This window comes from Pinus tabuliformis, chromosome 7, assembly GCF_031772625.1.
Source record: "Pinus tabuliformis cultivar Carrire ecotype Pingquan chromosome 7, CPIR1, whole genome shotgun sequence".
Classification (NCBI taxonomy): Eukaryota; Viridiplantae; Streptophyta; class Pinopsida; order Pinales; family Pinaceae; genus Pinus; species Pinus tabuliformis.
The window spans coordinates 720,036,498-720,058,170 of NC_142293.1; the positions used below are offsets into that span (position 1 = coordinate 720,036,498).

At 33.5% G+C, this 21,673-nt stretch overlaps 1 protein-coding gene across 1 annotated transcript in view; it reads right to left on the bottom strand.

The window, feature by feature from the left end:
• Positions 1–4,576: 4,576 nt before the first annotated feature.
• LOC149249555 (very-long-chain aldehyde decarbonylase GL1-1-like) overlaps positions 4,577–21,673 on the bottom strand; it is a 132,285-nt gene continuing 115,188 nt past the window's right edge. Inside the window, exons 10-11 of the mRNA XM_089456280.1 lie at positions 5,214–5,387; positions 4,577–5,048 (exon numbers count right to left, since the gene is read on the bottom strand). Of these exons, the coding sequence (XP_089312406.1) occupies positions 4,875–5,048; positions 5,214–5,387 (348 nt within the window). The 3' untranslated portion in view covers positions 4,577–4,874. The remainder of the gene's footprint in view (positions 5,049–5,213; positions 5,388–21,673) is intronic.

The following is a 21,673-nucleotide window of genomic DNA, read 5'->3' on the forward strand; positions in this document are numbered from 1 at the left end:
AAATATCAAACATCATTGGAGGAGGATTCATGGTTTCTCTTATCTTCGATGCAATCATCAACCTGAGGTGCAAAATCAATAGTCAAAAACAATGCTTTTTACTTGAGGTGAACTTGAAAATCACTTTTGATGATTTTTCACTCGAACTTCTAGCTTTTTTTTATTGCAATTGAAGTTGGTTGTGTTATTCATATTGGTAATCCAGGTTTTGTAGATTAAAATAAATCAGAGTAGTTGATAGCCTTTTTCTTGTAGATTAAATACTCTTTTGCTCTCACAAATATTTTAAGTGGACACTCCATCCCTTATCAATATTGTAAGATAATAGTCTATTAGGCTTAAATCATCCATGTATTAGGAAATTACATCAAGTTTTTTAAGTAACAAAATTGAACTCAACGTATTGTGAAAACAATTAGGGGGTATGGTAGACCCATAGTTTCCTTTATGTAAGAGTAACCTGCCTTTTTCTTGTAGATTAAATACTCTTTTGCTCTCACAAATATTTTAACTGGACACTCCACCCATTATCAATATTGTAAGATAATAGTCTGTTAGGCTTAAATCATCCATGTATTAGGAAATTACATCAAGTTTTTTAAGTAACAAAATTGAACCCAACGTATTGTGAAAACATTTAGGGGGTATGGTAGAGCCATAATTTCCTTTATGTAAGAGTAACCTTTCTCATGCTTCATCCATTCCTAAGATTGTACTACTAGTGTTGTGTTGTGAAAGGATTGGACCTAGGCATTCAACCTACATAGTCAAGACTCTTTGCCAAGCATTAGAACCTACATATAATAAAATTGCAAAGCAACTTTATGGGGTTGACTCCCTTGTCTTATCTAATATGGATCCCCATGCAGCATGATGCAAGCTGATAACTTTTCCAAAGAATGTGAATTGAACAATGTGGAGCAGAAATTGAAAATTATTTGCTTGAAGCAGAGAAGGTACAAAAATGCACATGTAGAGTTATGTTTTTTTATTTTTATTTTTTTTTAATGTATTAGACATTATGTTCGAGTAACTTAACGATAATTATGAAATTTATGTATGACACAAATCCTTCTCCTCCATTGGACCTTGACATACAATAATGCAGAAATTAACACATTTAGAATCAAATTATGTGTAGGTAGAATGTAAAAGCCTACAAGTTTTTGATCAAGTGAGACAATTCAATATTGAAAAATGGTTAGAAATGACGAGGAGAGGAAAAAGAAATATGCACCAAAACTGTGTGGAAGGAAACAATCTCAACATCAAATGTACAAGTTGCAACCTTCTTCCACTTTGTGGGAATAGAGTCTACTTTTTGATGCATAAAAATCATTTTGTGTTTATTTATAGCCCCCTGCCTAGTCAAATACATAGCCAAGTCTCGCAACTGAATAAAGGAAAGATCATGGTTGCTACCATAGAGTTCAACATGGTAGCTCTAAATAGTGAATTAAATTTGTTATGTCAGCTAAAAGAATTATTTAATCAATGCTCAACAAAGGATCCACTTCTCTAATATCAAACAGTGTAAAGTTGCTATGTTAGTGACTAGCTTTAAACTAGTTTATCCAATGCTAAATTTTGAATTTGTCATTTTCGAAAAAAAAAAAAAAAAAAAAACCACCTGTGTCACAAACTAACCCAAATGCACAAAATAAGTTAAGCAAGGACAAACAAAGGAAAATTCGATCACATTAAGTGGTAAAAGACTTTAAGCTTTTGATCAAGCTTTTGAATGTTATTTTGTTTACTAATTTTTATATTCAATGATCTTCTATATGTCATGATTCTTCTCGAATTTATGCCTTTCCATGTTTCTTTTGCAACATCTGGTGCAATTGCTAGTTATTATGTTAGGATAAATTTTTTATATTCTTAAATCTGTATTTCTACTTAAATGGTAAGATTCATGAGAAGTTGAAGTGATTTTATATATTATTAAGGAAATTGTGATTAATATATATATATATATATATATATATATATATATATATATATATAACCAAAATTTAAAATAGATTTCTAAATATAAATAAATAAATAAAATTAATTATGGTGATATAATTAAATTTTAAAAAAATGATAAAAGTGTTAAAAATAATCATATTAGCTAGTACATGTTCTTAAATCCATGTTTCCAATTCATCATATCCACAAATAACACCCTATTAGGATATGGAATTGAACCAGTGACTCAACATATAGGAGTGCGTTAATAGCACATCCAATAGCCGTCTATCCAAGACCCATGAACAATTTAATATATTTGTATATGAATTATAATTTAGTTTTAAAAAAATGATTATTTATAATAATTATTGATAAGTAAATTAAAATCTTAACAAGCCTAATATGCAAAGTTGTTCTTAGTACCCACCTCTTATGCAAAAAGTAATTGATAGCAAAAGTATAAAAATTCCCCACATGCCCATGCATAAAGATCTTAAAAATATAATTATTAAAACTTATGATTTACAAGGTTCCATCCTGTAAGCCACATTATAATAGTTTAGATCTTCTTCAACTTTTGAATTTAGGTTTCTAATTTAGAATATTAAAACAAATAAAATTGTAAAAGTTTTTAAGTATGGAGATTTTTATAGTTGAATTCACAAAGTTAAGATTTGGTTAAGTGTTTAGTTAAAACAATGAAATTTCGATTTTGCATTAAAATCACTTATAACAAAAATTTACACAACAAATGGCATCAAGTGGCTTTTCTTTGTTGTCTATATTCTTAAATAACTAATGCATCTACAAATGCTTATAAGTCTTTACCTTGCATTATTTGACAACTTGATATTTCAAGGCCTTATATGACTCCTACACAAGTTGCCCATAAAATCAAGCTAGCTATTAAAAGTAGGTAAAAATGTTTGAAAGAAAAATATTTAATATCATAAAATCAAACTAGCTATTAAAGGTAGGTAAAAATGTTTGAAAGAAAAAAATATATAATATTAAAAGAACACATAATTAATTACAAAAAAGATATGTTGACTTAGGGACGTACCAAAGAGCTATAAATATTTATAATGGAAGGGACATTGTTTTTTCTTATCAATACATTATATTATTTTGAAATATGTTGTTAGTAAAGGAATAGTTAAGTTTTAGGCATTTTATATTTTTATGAAAAAACAATAGAAAAATATTTATAAATATTGGGAGACTTTAAGTTATTAATAGATTAGATAAACAATAAATGTAAAATTGAGACTGTATCAATTCCAATTAGAAATCAATTTGGGAAGGTAAAAAGCAATTTCAATCATTTTTTCATATATATATATATATATATATATATATATAGCATTAATGTAAGAATGGAATCAAATGCAGAAAGAGTTTAGAGCAAGAACTTAGATTGCATTTTCAAAAATATCTTTATAGTGATATAGAAAGTGATAGAAAATCACAAATTTGTTCGTTGTATTTTTTTGTAGTTGTTACAATAGTATTAGAGTCCTAGTAGTAAGGCTTAAAAGAGATTTTGTTAAAGATTTCTCATCATAACTTACTAAATATTTTATTTGAATAGTGACATAATAATTTTAGATGTTTGTATTATAATTAAAAGAGATTTTGTTAATGATTTCTTATTATAACTTACTAAATATTTTATTTGAGTAGTGACATAATAATTTTAGATGTTTTTATTATATATATATATATATATATATATATATATATCACATAATTTCACATTTAAAATATCATATTCATATATATATAACCACCAAAAAAATATCATTAAATAAAATGTGATTGTTAAAAACTTTCAAAACCAAGAGTAAATTTTGTAAATTATATTCAAAAGTTACACATTAATTAAAAGTTATACATGACTTTGAGACATTTATTTAGAAATGAAATTTTCATAAATATTGAAATTTGATATGTTTACTATTTTTCATAAATATTGAGATTTGATATGTGTGGCATATAATTTTTATTTTTATTTTTAACAATGAAATTTTCATAAATATTGAGATTTAATGTGTACTATTTGATTTGATGTTTGTACTATTATGACACTAACTTATAAAAAAAAATTATTTCTATTTTTAATACTTTTTATTTCTCAATTTTTTTATTTTGTATTTTTAAAATGATTTTTATTTCTGACAAGTTTTATTTATAACTCCATAAACTTAGTCATTTATATGAGCCAATGAAAAAATAAAAATAAAAATTTCAAAATTATTTTTTATTTTCAAAATATTTAATTTAATAATCATTTTTCTCAAAATTTAAATAAACTTTCTAAAAAAATCTAAAAAAAAATTAACAAAGATTTGAATTTTGCCAATAGAATAATTACATTATAACCAGCCAAACACATGCATCCTATTAATTAAGTATATTAATTATCATAATAATTAAGTATATTAATTATCATATTTTATGAGAGTCCGCATAACTGTTACATCTACCTAAATCCCTGTTTGTAATTCAAGGTTAAGACTTGCACTGTTCATGAAAAGCTATGATGATTTGATGCAGGTCTATGTGAACTGCGATTTTATTTTAAAGTAGCTTATCACTAGAACCCAACTTTCAGACAGTATGAGGCAACTTTTGTAGCCTTTATTAAAATTCATCGGGCTCATTATTCCTCACCAGTTGCATGTTATGAGTCAAACTTAATATGAATATGCTGGTAGATCGACATAACAGGTTCATTTCTCATCAGTATATGAGAATAGGTGGACGATCAGTACCAAGAAAATAAGCAGCCTTCCAAAAGTCCAGTTGTGCAATTGTGCACATAAATACCTTTATTAGATAGATGAATGACTGAGCCAGCGATTGAGAACCGATACTAAAATAAACAAACATTCCAATCTAACAGAAATAGAAATCAATTACTGAATCTTGCTTTGTGAAACAGGCCTGAGTCCATGTTTCATTGCTGCCTCCCATACAATATCAAGGCGATCTACATCGATGGCCCCAACTTCATGATGCTCATAGCCTTCAAGACCATGTATCAACCCTCCTGCATGGCATGCGTGTATTACTCTTCTCGGCAACTTATGCTGGAAAAAACCCAAATGCAAAACAGTTTCAGTCAGAAAAATCCAATGCCCTACCAAAATATCTGATGTGCATCTCTACTCTATACTGATGCATAACTGCACACAATAACAAACACTGATACTATATTTTGAATGCAAATGTTCTAAAGTAGAAACCCTTTATACCTCACAGCCATTCACGCCTTTGGCGGTGTCTGGTAATTTAAGTGCTGATGAATCTCCATACGTGCAATCTTTCCTGAATTCAATAATCATTGGTATAGTAAACTGGTAAAAGTGGGTTCCTGAAGGAGCCCACATTTGATCTTCGTAGCCTGCCCATTTGCCTATGATCCATGTCTGCATAACATCAATTAACACATCTTTGTTGTTATCCCATTCTGTCATATATTGTTGTGGGGGGATTGGTTTTCAATTCAAGCACAGTTGGAAATCAACGCATTTCTATTATAAAATGACCCTGGCCATCTCTAACACTTAAAGCCCAAGGGAAGATCTTACGGTTAAGCCTAGGTTGGGTTCTAGCAAACCTGTTCCGACTCTTGCTTTCTAGTGTTAAGATTTGCTACCATTTAAACTTTGCAAAAATTATAGAATGGACTGAAAATATGTTTAGCTTGCCACTATGAACCAGATAGTGTGTTCCATCTTACCCAACATAACTTCTAAGGACCACTCTGTGTTATCAAATAGTCAATTAGTAGGTCAACCAGAATTTTGGCCTACACCTGAAATATAAGACAAACAAGTATATATAGAGACTATTACACTCTGTCAAGGACATACTGAGGCCGTATAATAAAAAGTCCTGATTTTACAGAGACAGTTCCTCAATTTCTTCATGCGTCAAGTTGCATGCAACCCCTGTAATACCTTCGAGCCATTCTTCTTGAATTATTATTTTGTATAATTCGCATGTTCAGAAATTTTGGTTAAAAAGTTTAACTTGTAATGTTATGTCGAAGTTGAGTGTTACTATATAGTATACATGGCAGGAAATGGCCTTTGTTAGGTGCATTCTGTAAATTTCTCTCTAAGGTGAAAAACTTTTGAAGACCTAGAAATCAAAACCATCCTCATCATATTTTGAAACAGGCGTGACTAGATTTTGTCAAATAAAAATATGGACAAGTTTTAATTAAGAGCCCGTTTTCAATAATGTTCTCGGTCATAATATGTTCGCTGAAATTCAGAAGTCATAGTGCTGCAGGTACAAGAGCATAAAAAATTCAAATGGGAAATAACAATTGTTTTCCTGATTTGGAAGTTGATTTGTTTCTGCCACTCAGGCCGTGAGGTAATAACAATCATTTCAAAGTCATTAATTTCCTAGAGTGCATTTGTCAGTTAATGAGTTTTCTCTGTGATGTAACAGTGATTCTTCAGTTCATTATTGTCCCATATATTTGACTGGTCCAACCTCCTTTCTTTGCAGTAATTTATTTCGTATTTAATGTTGTACAAATAGATCATATCGTATGTTTAATTTTTGAGTAATCAAACTGGAAGAAAATGGACTCAGTCACTGACAAGAACATTTTAGTAGCAAAAGCTGTATCACTCCACAAAAGCCCCTAAAAGAGTACAGATGGTGTAAAAATAAATGGAATAACGGCAAGGAAGAAGAATTTTTTAATATGGAGTCATATAAATTAAATGGTTGGTAAAAACTAATAATCATCAAAACACTTATCACATAATACATCTCACATTATCAATATTTTAAAAAATCATAAAAATTAATTAAATTATAATTTTATTTTATAATATTATTAAAAATTAATATATGAGATAAATATATATACTTTTTTTAAAAATGTGTAACAAGATTCTTAATTGTAAGATTCTTAACTTTAAGTCAAAGATTCTTAACTTGTAAATAGGCTTTATTGCAATACTATAAGCTAAAAAAAAAATGGATAAAAAATATTATATATAAGTTAAACATATATACATTTAAAAATATATGTAACAACATTCTTAACTATAAACATTCATTCTCACTTTATCATAGAAATTCCCAATCTAATGTAGCTAGTCCTAACTATTCTAGGTGGTTCCACCTGCTCGGCCCTCACAATAGCACTTCTCAGTCAGAACCCCAATGTAATGCACAATAGCACTTCTCAGTCAGAACCCCAATTTCTAGATAATGCGTACACGGTCTGCTATTGTCCAAATCCCCAGACTAAGTACTTAGGCCCAAACTATTTCCACCATAGTCGAACAACCAGCTGGTGACCGGGCACTCTGCATGGGAACTTGATTTAATGGTAGCGATCAAACAAACTGATTGATGGCAAATATGGATTGCGGCGGGTGGGGATACCCCTGATGTAAGGAAGGGGTGACCACTGATGGGGCGGGGAAAGAGGGGGGAGCAAACGAGGTTTTGGCTCTCTTCTTGCCTTTGGACTTGGTTTTGGCTCTCCTCTTTGGCTACAGACCATGCACTCTGTATACCGACACTAACCACTTTGCCGCTCCTCAGGCTAGGGCCCACAATGACTAGTCGACTATGGAGAGTGATCGGGCCATGTCCAACGGTTGTAAATTTCGAACCACTGAAATCCAAATTATGTGTGGTGTGGGAAGAGTTCTGTGGGGGATCGTGAACCTTGAATCTAAGCATAGCGTGGGTGGAACCTTGTGGAGTCCACAAACTTTGAAATGCTATCACTGCGCGCTAATCCTACTCCCTTCTCAGCAGTTCTTCTCGACAATAAGCAAGACAATCATTCATAGATCTCTCCCCTCTAAACGCTCAGAAATAAACTGAGAACTCTTTCATGCTTCGAAATGGGTGATTACCCAAAGAAGGCACTCTTGTTATGTCAGATACCACCTTATACATTTTATTCTCACAAAGTATGCACACGGACCATACTAGAAAATCAGAGGCACGTACACGTATACAAAACTGCCGGATGAAACAAAACAGAAAGTTGTTAGCTAAATGGGACATAAAACTGCATGATTGTTTTCATGCTAAAGAGGAGATAAAAAGTGGGTGTTAGAAAAATTTAGGACTGCCATGTAGAAAAAGCAGGGAGGCAAAAAGAAAGCATATTATGTCAAAGAATTTAACCCAACTTAGAAACATGATGATAAAGAGTATTTGAGTTCCTTAATCAAGGGAGCAGCTAAAATTTTAATTGCTTTGTTAAGGACGGGCTCACATCATTTAAGATGTGAAACTAGTAGATGGGCGGTCCCTAAAGAAGATTGAGAAGAACGAACTTGCATTTTTTGCAAGGAGTGGTAGAAACAGAATGGCATTTTATCAAAGAGTGTGCAGCGTATGAAGTTATCCGTCGTCACTTTGTTAGCAACCTAAAGGTGAACAGTCTTAGTGAGCTTTTCGAGGAGACAAGACTTCACAAAACAACAAATTTCTTACTCAAGATCCATAACAGCAAAATCAGCGTAGAAAAAATATGAATATGGATTAAGCGATAGTGGGTGATCCCTTAGACCGCGAGGTCTCGTGAACGTCATTAAAACCATTTCATTTCATTTATTTCAAACATGAACTCCACTCATTATGTTATTACTCACAACAAGATGTATTTACGGAGGAATAAACAGCCTCTTTGCAGTAGGCTCTCGTACCCCTTTCTCAGGCTACTTTTCCCTAAGCTACTTCAACTACCTACCTATACACCTATATATATTTTCTTCTACTACCTACCAGTATATATTTTCTTAAAAATTAGAAATATCTTAACAAAACCAAAACTGATTGGGCATCTGTCCCCACACTACTAACATCTTAATCTGACACTTGTCATTTTTACAAAAGCCCACTTGGCCATCATACCAACTTATCAAAACAACCTAATGATCTAGAACCCTTCCAGAGTTAGGACACATGTAATCACACTAAATCCCTAATTTATACATGCTACATTTGATGGAAAAATTCTCTTTGGATATTTCACAACCCATTTCGGTCTAATCAAGAATGGATTGGATTGACTAGGGTTCATGCTCCTACATGAGATTACCTAGGTAGAAATTTTTATGACTTCCTTCAAATTTATCCTCCTAAATCCTAAACTTTGTGTTGTTGTTGATCATTGGCTTGCTTGCTTGGTTGTCCTGCAGTTGTCCTTGTCTTTCTAGGATGTCCTTGTCTTTCTAGGATCCTATGTTTTAGATTGTCGATCCCATATTTTAGATTGTTGGTGCTTTACTTGGTTGATCTCCCCTCCATAGTTTCTTGGTCCTGATATAGTTCTGTTTTGAGTATCCTTGGTGGCAGAACCTTAGGATGTCATTCAACCAGTTAAGAATCGGGATCGGTTATAAGAGATGAAAAAATAGCCCTTTTTTATATTTATGGACTTGATACACTAATTTGATATCTATTTAGTTGTATTTTTAATGATCTTATACATCAATTTGATAAACTTCAAAAATAAATTATTAATATAAAAATATGATGAAAACATATCATTATCTATATCAAGATTGGTGGACAGCTGTGTATCGAGGAGGAGATAACCTTTAGACAGCGCACCCTACAAACCATATCCAGTGGTAGTCCCACCAAATTGATCGCTTCCTTTCTCCAGTGTATCTCGCAGGTTGGAATCATGACTTAATGTGCAGATATCTCAGCCAGAGATGTGGGGCAATCAATATTTAATAGGCCACTGTATCCGGCAGGTTGGAATCACGACTTAATGTGCTGATATCTCAGCCAGCGATGTGGGGCAATCAATATTTAATAGGCCACTGTATCTGGCAGGTTGGAATCACGACTTAATGTGCAGATATCTCAGCCAGAGATGTTGGGCAATCAATATTTAATACAGAGATGTGGGGGCAATCAATATTTAATAGACCATATCTAATGGACCATGGGATATTAATGTTGCTGGGTGGTATATACTTAGGGTATATATTTATTATTATTCATTATTAGAATAATTATGTATTTATTATATTTGTTTTTATCGTATTCAGTTATTCAGTTCTTTATTGATTTGTTATTAGTTTTTTATTAAAAAAACTAAAATTTAAAATTAAATTTATTATTTTTAAATAAAATTTATTTTTATTCATCTCTTTTTATGTTGATTTTTGTGTACTCTATTATTAATTACTATATATTATATTACTAATTACTATGTACAATAAATATAAATAATTTGAAAAATAAGATTATATATTAATTACTATTTACCATAAATATAAATGGTTTTTAATTAAATTTAAAAATAGATTTCATTGGTATAAAGTATTGAATAAAAAAATTTAAGAGTTTTATTTTTTAATTTAAAAAATATAAATTTGAAAAAATATGTAAAAATAATGTGTACAATTTGAACAACTTCGTTATATCCATCTATACTCTAATGACATGACATATATACTATAATATGAGCATTATATAAAAAAATTGTCATCATTCAATATTAAATAAATAATTATTAACTTGTTTAATTTAAAAATGAGGAAATATATACATATAATCTATCTACTAAAAAAATGTTAAATTTTTTAAAAAAAATATTAAACAAATATTCATATAATTCATTTTACAATTTTATTATTGTTTGGAATATATACAACACATTATGATATTAAAATATTTTATTAAACTAAACCATAGAAAACACTAACTATACCACTTTTTTTAAATTTAACATGAATTTATGCGACTCTACTACATTAATAAATTTATAAACTGAAAAATAAATATTAGGAAATATAAAACATCATATCAGTGACATGACACGGTCCCTCTTTCTCGCTTAGGAGACACTATTTGCAGGCAAGCGCTATTTCCACCTCCATAGTAACATAAATACCCGTCCTTTACAACCCAGACACCCCTCCTTACATCATCTCATGTTCCCGACCATGCATCCATCGCATGTTGACGTAAAAAGGGATGTAAAAACAGACATTTATGTTTCTATAGAGGTGGAAATAGCATTTGCAGCATTTACACATGACCATAAAAACGTACCTGTCAATTCAGACAAGGAGACGGGCATCCAGCCCGACCTAAGCAGTAAATTTCCCATCACCAGATTTTTCTCTTTGGTCACAGATTATAGGAGAGCTCTAGCTGGTTGCTTACAGGTTCCTCGCAGAATTACCCATCCTTACCAATCAGTCCAAGACATTTCCCAGTGGACGCTAGCAGGGTTTGCACCGGCTAACTCACAATAATAGATACCACCCTATCAGTGTTCGTGCTGCCTTACAATAATAAATACCACGCTATCAGGGCTGGCTTACATTAATAAATATCACACTATTATTTAAGCCAGTGTAGATTGTGTGGTGGAGACCGTCAATGATAAGTCACTGTCCGTTGTCTTTATTTCATACTCTGACTATCTGTCTGTAATTTGAGATTATCTATTTTGGCTCATGTTAATAACAGGTTAAATCAATATTATTTATGTATATAGTTAATACATTTAATTGTTTTTAGTAGTGAGATTTTTTGGAAGTTTTCAGAGTGAGTTTTTCTGATTTAATTTCCTTAAAATTTATAGCAAGAATTTATTGAAATCACAAGCGTGATAGGTAACCCCTACACAATAGAATACTCTGGGGTATTTTTCAAGGCGTTGAATCTATATATACAATCAAAAAACCAGTTTTAGTAACACAAATCAAGATTTCACCTCAAATTTTTCAGCGAGTTTTCAACACCAAAAATCAAAAAATCACACTAAAACAACTCCCAAATCAAATAAATACAATAAACCACCTATAAAAAAATACCAAGTCATCAGGATTTGTACGGGGTTACTGAATAATTTCACATCAGCGTCTGTTTTGGGCACTTCAGAGTGTACTGAACACTCCCACATTATTATAGTAGTGGACTGTACTCTCTAGTTCCATGGTTCTACTTGGATCTTTCGGAAATTTATAAAATTATTTTATTTTTTATTTTTAGTAAATTAAAATAATTATCTCGTCTCGTCATATATTTAGTTCTATGCTGATCATCATCCCTTTCAGGAAAAAGGAGTTCTAATTTCTTAATTTTAAAACTATGAATGCATGAAGTTAATTTCATACGCTCATTGTGAAAGACTAAAATTCGCAATAAAGAGATATAAGTCGATAAAGACACTTTAAGGTGAAAGGTATTGAAAGATTTTAATATATCATAAAAGATATTTTTTTATATGATATTAAATGTAAATTATAATTATTAATTTTGAAGTTTTGTTTTATTAGCTTAAATGATTGGGAATATTATTTGTTATTTTATTTATTTGGGAATGAAAAGTATTGAAAGATTTTAATATATCATAAAAGATATTTTTTTATATGATATTAAATGTAAATTATAATTATTAATTTTGAAGTTTTGTTTTATTAGCTTAAATGATGATTATGTTCTTTTATTTATGTGAGAATGTTATTTGTTCTTTTATGTATTTGGGAATACCATTTGGGAATGAAAGGTATTGAAAGATTTTAATATATCATAAAAGATATTTTTTATATGATATTAAATGTAAATTATAATTATTAATTTTGAAGTTTTATTTTATTAGTTTAAATAATTGGTAATGGTATTTGTTTTTTTATTTATTTGGGTTTAATTTGAAGGAATATGTTTGCTCTATGTTTAATTTGAAGCAGTATGTTTGCTTTCATGTAATAAGACTTAAAAAGTAGATTCTTTAAGATGTCATTGTATATTTGACTTGCAAATTATTGAATACACTTTTGGTATTAAAGGTGGTAATTGGTAATTCCACATCCAAATTATTCCAAAAAAGTTACCACTATGGTGAAAAACAAAAAAACAAAAAGTTATCTACGCTGAAATGTTTTCATAGAAATACAAATATTGTTAGGTTCAAAGTTTTATTTAAAAAAAAATATGGTTCTACTCAAATTTTGGAACTTTAGAATTGTAATTGTTAGGTGTTGGGCATCCTTATGATTTTTTATTTCTTCGATTTATCTTGACTAGAAGTTTGATAATAGCCTAAGTATGAGTGCACATAGAGTTTGGCAACCACTTCATGAGAGTGATTCGCGTAAAAGTAAATAGTGATTTTAACAACATTTCGTTTTATTTTCTTTAAATTGGTAAATTAATCTCTAAGAATAGTTCAAAGGTTGAATGCCATTAGTAATTGGATTGATGAAGTTCAATAATAGTCTTTGTAAATATGAGCACATTTAGAATTTGAGGTCACTTTTTGAGAGTGATTTGCATAAAAGTAAATAACGTAAGTTAAGCAGCAAAATAAATAATCTTATACAATTTCAAAGTGGCAAACAACACTCTGTCACAAAATGTGTTAAAAGTTAAATCACACAATCTAGCACTGTGAATCAATTGCATATGATAATTTGGAAACACTAAACCTTGTGGGACACCTTGAGCAATGGCATTGTTATAAATGCACAATTAAGGAACATGGAGTGGATTAGCATAATTGTCAACTCAATAGAGGTTTGTGTGGCATTCCAAGGAGCATCTTCTACGACCTTATCTTTTATGCTTCCCCATTTCTATAAGGTATTGTGCAATATGAAATATGAACATATGAGAGGCAATACACTTTTGTCTTTCCTTAGTTATGCCATTTATATTAACCATGATATTATAAATGGGTATTGTGCAATATGGATTATGAACATATGAGAGGCAATACACTTTTGTCGCCATTTATATTAACCATGATATTATAAACGGGTTGCTTGGTTGTTAATGTTACATGTTGTTTATATCCTCTATGGAGAGTTAATGATTTATTTTATTATATTATTGTTGTACTTAGTTTAAATAGAAGATTCATTTAATTACATTTTTATTGTAGTCATATCTTATAACACCAAATTGAGTATGTAAACTCTCGGTTTGGCCTATGGAATAAAATATATGAAATTATGCATTATTGTATCAATGTTACTAGACTCACAATATAACTCTCAATTTTTCATGTTTGGATTAGACTGGCCTCCTAACGACCATATTCAAGTTAGGTGTAATGTCCCTAGTCGCTTGAGCATGGAGATAACCTCCCTATTAGCCTAGCTTGTCTCCTTTAGGCTGGAAAAAGGGAAATTGTTAAGAGACCTGGGAATTTTGCCTAACTCTACTTTATTAAATAAAAGGGGTAAAATATTTGTAAATAAAATGAGGCAAAAGTCATTTCGAAAAAATAAGAAAAAACCACTTTATTAAATAAAAGGGGTAAAATATTTATAAATAAAATGAGGCAAAAGTCATTTGGAGAAAATAAGAAAAATCCACTTATTGACTTTGTCAATGAAAAATAATAAAAAAAATGGTGCTTCTAAAAGATCGAAAAAAGGTCCAACAATTCTTTAGAAGGGGGGAGGATGTCATTTGTCAAGCATCATATTTGTTTATCATTTCTAGAGAATTGACTTGGCTCAAATGAGTCTAATGCAAGGGTTTCAAGCAAAATCCTTCAACTGATTTCGGTGGACTTAGAGTGACACTCTAGTTGTCTCGGCGGTTGATTTTGATGGACCTAGAGTGCCACCCTAGTTGGCTCTGAGGGGAGATCACATCAAATCTTCCATTTGTATTCAAAGATTTGCAGTTTGATGGACCTAGAGTGCCACCTTAATTGGCTCTGAGGGGAGATCACATCAAATCTTCCATTTGTATTCAGAGATTTGCGGGTTTGGGTTTGTAGCTGAAGGTCATGATCAGCGTTTGGAAACTGAGTTCGTATTTGCAAGAGATTTATTGAGGCTAAATTACTTGTCCCGGAAGGAGTCTGAATTCATTATTTCAGGAGGACCAAATTTCTAAGGGGTTGATTTGTCATTTGAGTTCATCATCTGTTGTCGAGTTCAACCATTGGGGAGGCTAATAACTGAAAATCGAATATATAATTGGCAAGTCGAATTTGTCATTTAAAGACCAAGTTCTTCATCTGAACATTGAGTTCATTAATTGTGGAGGTTGATTATTGGAGGTCACATTATTCTCTTGAGGCCGAATTCATTTCTACAGGGGGGGCGAATTCCTCATTCTTGGAGGCCGAATTGCTTATATTTATTGCAAGCCGAATTCATCAGTTGTTGAGGCCATGTTATCTTTTGTTGCCAAGCCAAATTATTTGTGGGTCGAGTTCTTTTTTTAGTGGGTTGAGATCATCATCATTCGTGAAGGCTTAGTTGATCTAGCGATTTGTCAGAGTTATATTACATGTTCACAAGCTAATATTTTGCATGTAAATCCTCTGATCAACTTAATAAAATTTTGATTGTGCCCTTGAAATATTTTTGTTGTAAGTGTTTATTACCTTGCTTACAAAGTGTTCGAAGAAATGTTTCTTCACAAAGTGTTTGATGAGATGTGTCAAAGAGATTTTCAAAAAATTGTTTGAAGCAAAGTAATGCCGAGAAGGAAGATTATAGAGCCAAATTCAAAAGGGGAAATTGAAAGTGATATAGGTGGAGAACCCATGGGAGTCAAATAAAATATGGAACCAAACAATGTAGCTACGATGAACGAAACAGTCATGGGGGGATTCACTCAATGAACCTCTAACATAACACTTGTTCGTGGTGTACTAAACAATACCCTTAATTTGATTATATATTGGAAAATACTCTAAAAATCACATTATTTAACCTCCTACCAATACGAACCCAATACACCTTCCCAACTTAAAAAACCATTATTTTCACTACATATTGTAGGTATCCATCTTTTCATTAACATTTTTTATACCCCGTTATATTTTCTCATTAACTTTGAGCTCTATTTTTTATACCTGTCAATATAAAAACTCGTTATCCCCTATTATATACTCAATATATTATGTCATTTTTTCCTCAATATATATCCTCCAATATGAATGCACGTGGTATGGTATTGCTCCCCAAGTGAAGGCCCCATGGAAAAAATAAGGATGCAAAAGATGATGATTGATATGATGGGGCAGTTGACCACTGCCACAATCAAGAATCAAAACCGTTAAGAAAATGGTGGAGAAAGGGGATCTCACTCAAGCGAAGGGAGTCATGTTCATACTTGCACTAATATGTAGATCCATCCCAATTTGCATAGTAAACCTGTTAGACCCACCATATCTCAATTTTTGGATGAAGCATCAAGGGAGTAGAAGTGGAGTCATTTGCAGCAAATTTGGAGGCGTACCATGCATTGGGGCGCAACGTTCAGGGACCCCTCTCTTTTGTGAATTTTTGTCACTTGAGAGATAAGCACGAACTAGTGGGGTTCTACAAGGACAACAACAAGGATCAATATCTACAATGAGCTATGGGGAAGATGACACTACCTAATTTTGATGGGTCATCTAAATGCTCCACAAGGACATGGGTGCAGAAGTTGGACACTTATCTTCAACTTAACCAAATGAAGGAGGTGGATGTTATCAAAATTGCCACGTTGCACCTAGATGGAGATGCCCAGGAATGGTGGTGCCATGGATTGATCACACTAGGACATGCAGACATCACATCATATACGGAGTTCACACAGAGACTCATTGAGAGGTTCAATAAGGACCCAAAGATCTACTTCAAAGAATTGACACATCTTAGACAGACAAGCAGTTTGGAGGCCTATATATCAAACTTTTTGAGGCTATTGGTATTGGTGACAAATATATCAACCACCCGAATAATTATGCTATTTATAAAGTGACTTGTTGAGCCTCTACATGGATGTGTAAGGACCTACCAACCCACTACATTACAGGATGCAGCGAGAAAAGCACGAAACATGTAGGATGCAGCCCCTAAGACCAGATTTCCTCCTAAATCGACCTTTCCACTGAAAGGTAAGGACATTAGATCTCCTCAGAAGGAGTGGTAAGGGCGAAGTTAGTTGAACAAGGAGACTAGGAGAGATCTTAGGAGGAGGAACTTGTGTTTCACATGTCAAGAGCCATGGGCACCACGACACATGTGTGCAAGTAAGGACAAGGCTCACTACATTGAAGCATTCTCAGATAGTGAAGATGAGGAGGATGAGCAAGAGCAACCACAAGAGGAGGAACTCCAAGAGATGAAGGACAAGCAACCTCATGTTCGGGTTAAATGCGGTGTCATTGCTTCACTTACAAGCGTCCTCGAGTTCCGCACACTCAGAGTGAGGGACATTATACAAGGATAGAGAGTGACAATGTTGATTGATGGTGGGGCTACCCATAATTTTATAGATGCTAGCCTTGTGTACAGAAGGGGCCTAGACACTGAGGAGTTTGATGTGTTTTCAGTAGTGATACTAGGGAACAATCGCATGGAATGCACCAAGATGATTTCCAATTTGAGCTTGACGATGGGAAACTACATAGTCACAGATGATTTCTTTGTGGTAAACGTTTTCGACACAAATGTGATATTGGGAGTTCAGTGGCTCTACTCCATAAGGTGTTACACTATTGATTATAGGAAGATGGAGATGGACTTCATGGGACACATATCCACCAAAAATAGTATCATCAAACAGGATGGAAGCAGAACTAAGGCATGGGGGCATTAAATGGGTAGTGGAGTATTAGATCATAGATAAGGCCAGTCACAGCGGTATCTAGCAAAAATTTTGGCTCTGTTGCATAAGCATCATAAGGTTTTTGAAGACATTCCCCCAAGCAGACCTCCTGACAGAGGCTTTAATCACATTATTGGGCTAGAGGAGAGGGTCAAGGCTGTTCTTACCACCCATACTAACATCCAAAGGCCTATAAGGATGAGATTGATAAAGCAATCTAGGAACTTCTTGCATTGGGCCATATGCACCCAGCTCAAGTTCATTTGCCTCATCAGTGGTTTTGGTGAAAATGAAAAAACAGGTCTTTACAGATATGCATAGACTACAAAGCCTTAAACAAGAAGACCATTAAGAACCGGTACCTAATCCCCGGGATCAATGAGTTGATGGATGAGTTGAGGGGAGCTAGATATTTCTCCAAGATAGATATTCACTCCAGATACCATCAACTTCAAGTTAGGGAGCAAGACATTCTGAAGACCGCTTTTCGGTGCCATTATGGGCTCCATGAGTTTCTGGTTATGCCCTTTGGGCTATCCAATGCTCCATCCACCTTCCAATATTGCATGAATCATGTCTTTACACAAGTTCATATTAGTTTTTCTTTACGATATCCTAGTGTATAGCAAGACATGGGACGAGCACTTGCGACGTTTGAATGAGGTGTTGAGGATTTTAGAGGAGCGGCATTCTATGCCAAATTGTCCAAAAATGAGTTTGGGTTGACAAAGATGCTCTACTTGGGCCATGTGATTGGAGGACAAGGAGTGCAAGTACACCAAGAGAAGATTTGAGCTATTATTGAGTGGCCAACCCCCAGGAATGTGACGATGTTGAAATGATTCTTAGGCCTTTGCACATATTATAGGTGGTTTGTTAAGGGGTTATATCAGTTGGCGGCACCTCTTATAGATCTCACCAAGGAAGGGGCTTTTGTTTGGACTGACGTAGCACAGGGAGCCTTCAAGCGACTCAAGGAGGTTATGAGCTCATGCCCTATATTAGCATTGCTAGATTTTTCACAACCATTTGTTCTTGAGTGTCATGCCTCAGGGGAAGGCACAGGAGCAGTTTTGATGCAGAACAACCATCCCATTGCATTTGAGAGCAGGAAGATCAAAGGCTATGAGCGTCTCTATTCCATCTACAATTAGGAAATGTTGGTCATTATGCATGCATTCACCAAGTTTAAGTTGTACTTAATGGGGAATAGATTCAAGGTAAAAAATGATCATAATAGTCTCGGGTTCTTTCTAGATCAAAAGGAGCTCAATGATAGGCAACAAAAGTGGGTCAGGAAGATCCAAACTTATGATTTCGAGATCAGAGTATGTTAATGAGAAGAAAAATTTAGTCACGGATGCCTTGTCTAAGAGACCAGCAACATTTTATATCATGGACATCTCGACATATTGGAGATCACACCTTCTAGTGGAGTACTCGAAGAATAAGTTAGCTTGTGAGATATTGGATGGTCAGTTGTAGGATGACAGATTCAGGGTGGTCAATGACATCATTTACTACAAGGGAAGGATTTACTTAGTGCCAAAATCTTGGCTAATAAAGAATATTATGCATGCAACAGATGATTCACCATTGGCAGGGCATCCAAGCTTCCTCAAGACTTATAGGACTATCAAAGAGAGATTCTCATGGAAGGGTCTCAAGGAGGACATTTTGAGACATGTCCGTGAGTGCAGTATTGGCCAATAGAAAAAAGACAAGCACACACATCCAACAGATTTGCTTCAACCATTGCCTATTCTAGCACAAAAGTGGGAGAGCATTTCGATGGACTTCATCACGAGGTTACCATCAGTATAGGGGAGAGATTGCATCTTTGTTGTGGTGGACGGGTTTTAGTAATTTTTCCCATTTCTTTGTGATTCCTTCCAGGTATTCATCATCTCAGCTAGCGAAATTATTCTTTCGAGAGATTTTCATATTGCATGGTCTGCCTAAGACCGATGACAAAGATATCAGATTTATGGGTGGATTTTAGCAGGAAACATTTAGATTAGTAGGTACAAATATCACTCCTAACACAAGTTATCACCCTCAGACCGATGGGTAGACAAAGATAATTAATAATGGCTAGATGGGTACTTGAGGAACTATATGACAAGGCAGCAAAAGGATTGGATAAAATGGTTGCACCTTAGGTAATATTGTTACAATACCACATATCACATGTAGATTGGAATGTCACCATTCAAGGCTTTATATGGCTACAATGCCCTTTCATTTGCAAAGTTGATTTTTGCATATAGTTGGGCTCCAAAGGCTAAGGACTAGATCCAAGAGTGCCAATATATTCTCAAGGCTCTCAAGGATAGTTTACAAGCAGCACAAAACTAGCAAAGGTTGTATGTTAATAGGCACCGCGTTGAGAGGATTTTTGAGGAGGCGGACATGGTATATTTTCACCTACAACCTTTTTGACAATCCACTCTCAAACAAAAGGGCCCAAAGAAGCTAAATCCGTGATTTTATGGGCCATACAGAATCACCCGAAGAGTGGGATAGGTAGCCTATGATTTGGAACTTCTAGAGGGGAGCAAGATCCATAATGTCTTCCACTTTTCTTGTTTGAGGAAAGCATTGGGGCAGCAAGTCATATCTTCACTTGAGTTACCCCCTTTGGATGAGGAAGTACAGTAGGTATTGCTTCCGAAGGAGGTACTGGATATGAGAGAAAAAATTGAGAAACAGGGTCATCAAAGAATATCTTATTTGATGGAAGGATCCACTAATAGAGGATGCAACATGGAAAGTGGAGCAGATACTTCAAAATCCAGAATTAAAATTGCTTGAGGACAAGAAATCTTGGGTGGGTAGGACTGTAATGTCCCCAATCACTTGAGTATGGAGAAATCCTATCTACTAGTCTAACTTGTCTCCTTTAGACTGGAAAAAGGGAAATTGTTAAGGTGACAAAGGAATTTTTCCTAACTCTACTTTATTAAATAAAAGGGACGAAATATTAGTAGATAAAAAGGGGAAAAAATCACTTGGAGAAAATAAGAAAAATCTACCTAGTGGCTTTGTCAATAAAACATAAAAAACAAGGGTGCTTCTAGAAGACCAGAGAAAGGTCCAACAATTCTTTAAAAATGAGAAGGAGGTCATTTCTCAAGCATTCTATCTGTTTATCATTTTTGGAGAATTGATTTGGCTCAAGCAATTCAAGTGCAAGGGTTTGAAGCGGAATCCTTCTGCTAATTTTGGTGGACTTGGAGTGTCACCCTAGTTGGCTCATCAACTGATTTCGGCGAACCTAGAGTGCCACCCTAGTTGGCTATGAGGGCAGATCACATCAAATCTTCAATTTGTATCAAAGATTTGCAGGTTTGGGGTTTGTAACTGAAGATTGAGATTACCATGTGGATCGAGTGTGTATTTTCCGGAGATTTGTTGACGCTGAATTACTTTGCCCAGAAAGAGGTTGTATTCATTATTTCAGCTGGACCAAATTTCTAAGGGACCGATTTTTCATTTACAAAGGGGTCGAATTATTGTTCTCAAAGAGGTCGAGTTTATCATTTGTTGTTGAGTTCATCCATTACGGAGGCTGATTACTAAAGGATGAATCTATCATTGGTAGGCCGAGTTTTTCATTTGGAGGTCGAGCTCTTCATCTGAAAGCCGAGTTCATTAATTGTCGAGGTTGATTGCTAGAGGTCAAGTCATTCTCTTAGAGGCAGAATTTCTTGTTATTATTGGAGGCCAAATTTCTCAATCTTGGAGGTTGAATTCATCAATTTTTGGGGTCGTGTTATCTTTTATTGTCAGGTCGAGTTCTTTTTTTAGAGGGTCGAGATCATCATCATTCAAGAAGGCCAAGTTGATCCAACTATTTGTCGAAGTTGTATTACCAGTTCACAAGCTAATATTTTGCATGTAAACCCTCTTATCAAGTTAATAAAATTTTAATTGTGCCCTTGAAATATTTCTTGTAAGTGTTTACCTTGCTTACAAATTGTTCGAATAAATGTTTGTTCACAAAGTGTTTGACGAAATGTGTCAAAGAGTATTTTTAAAAAAATTCGAGTTGTATTAGCATATTTTAGCAAAGGTATATTACATTAGGGCCACACAAACTTGTGTTTCCCAAGTTTCACAC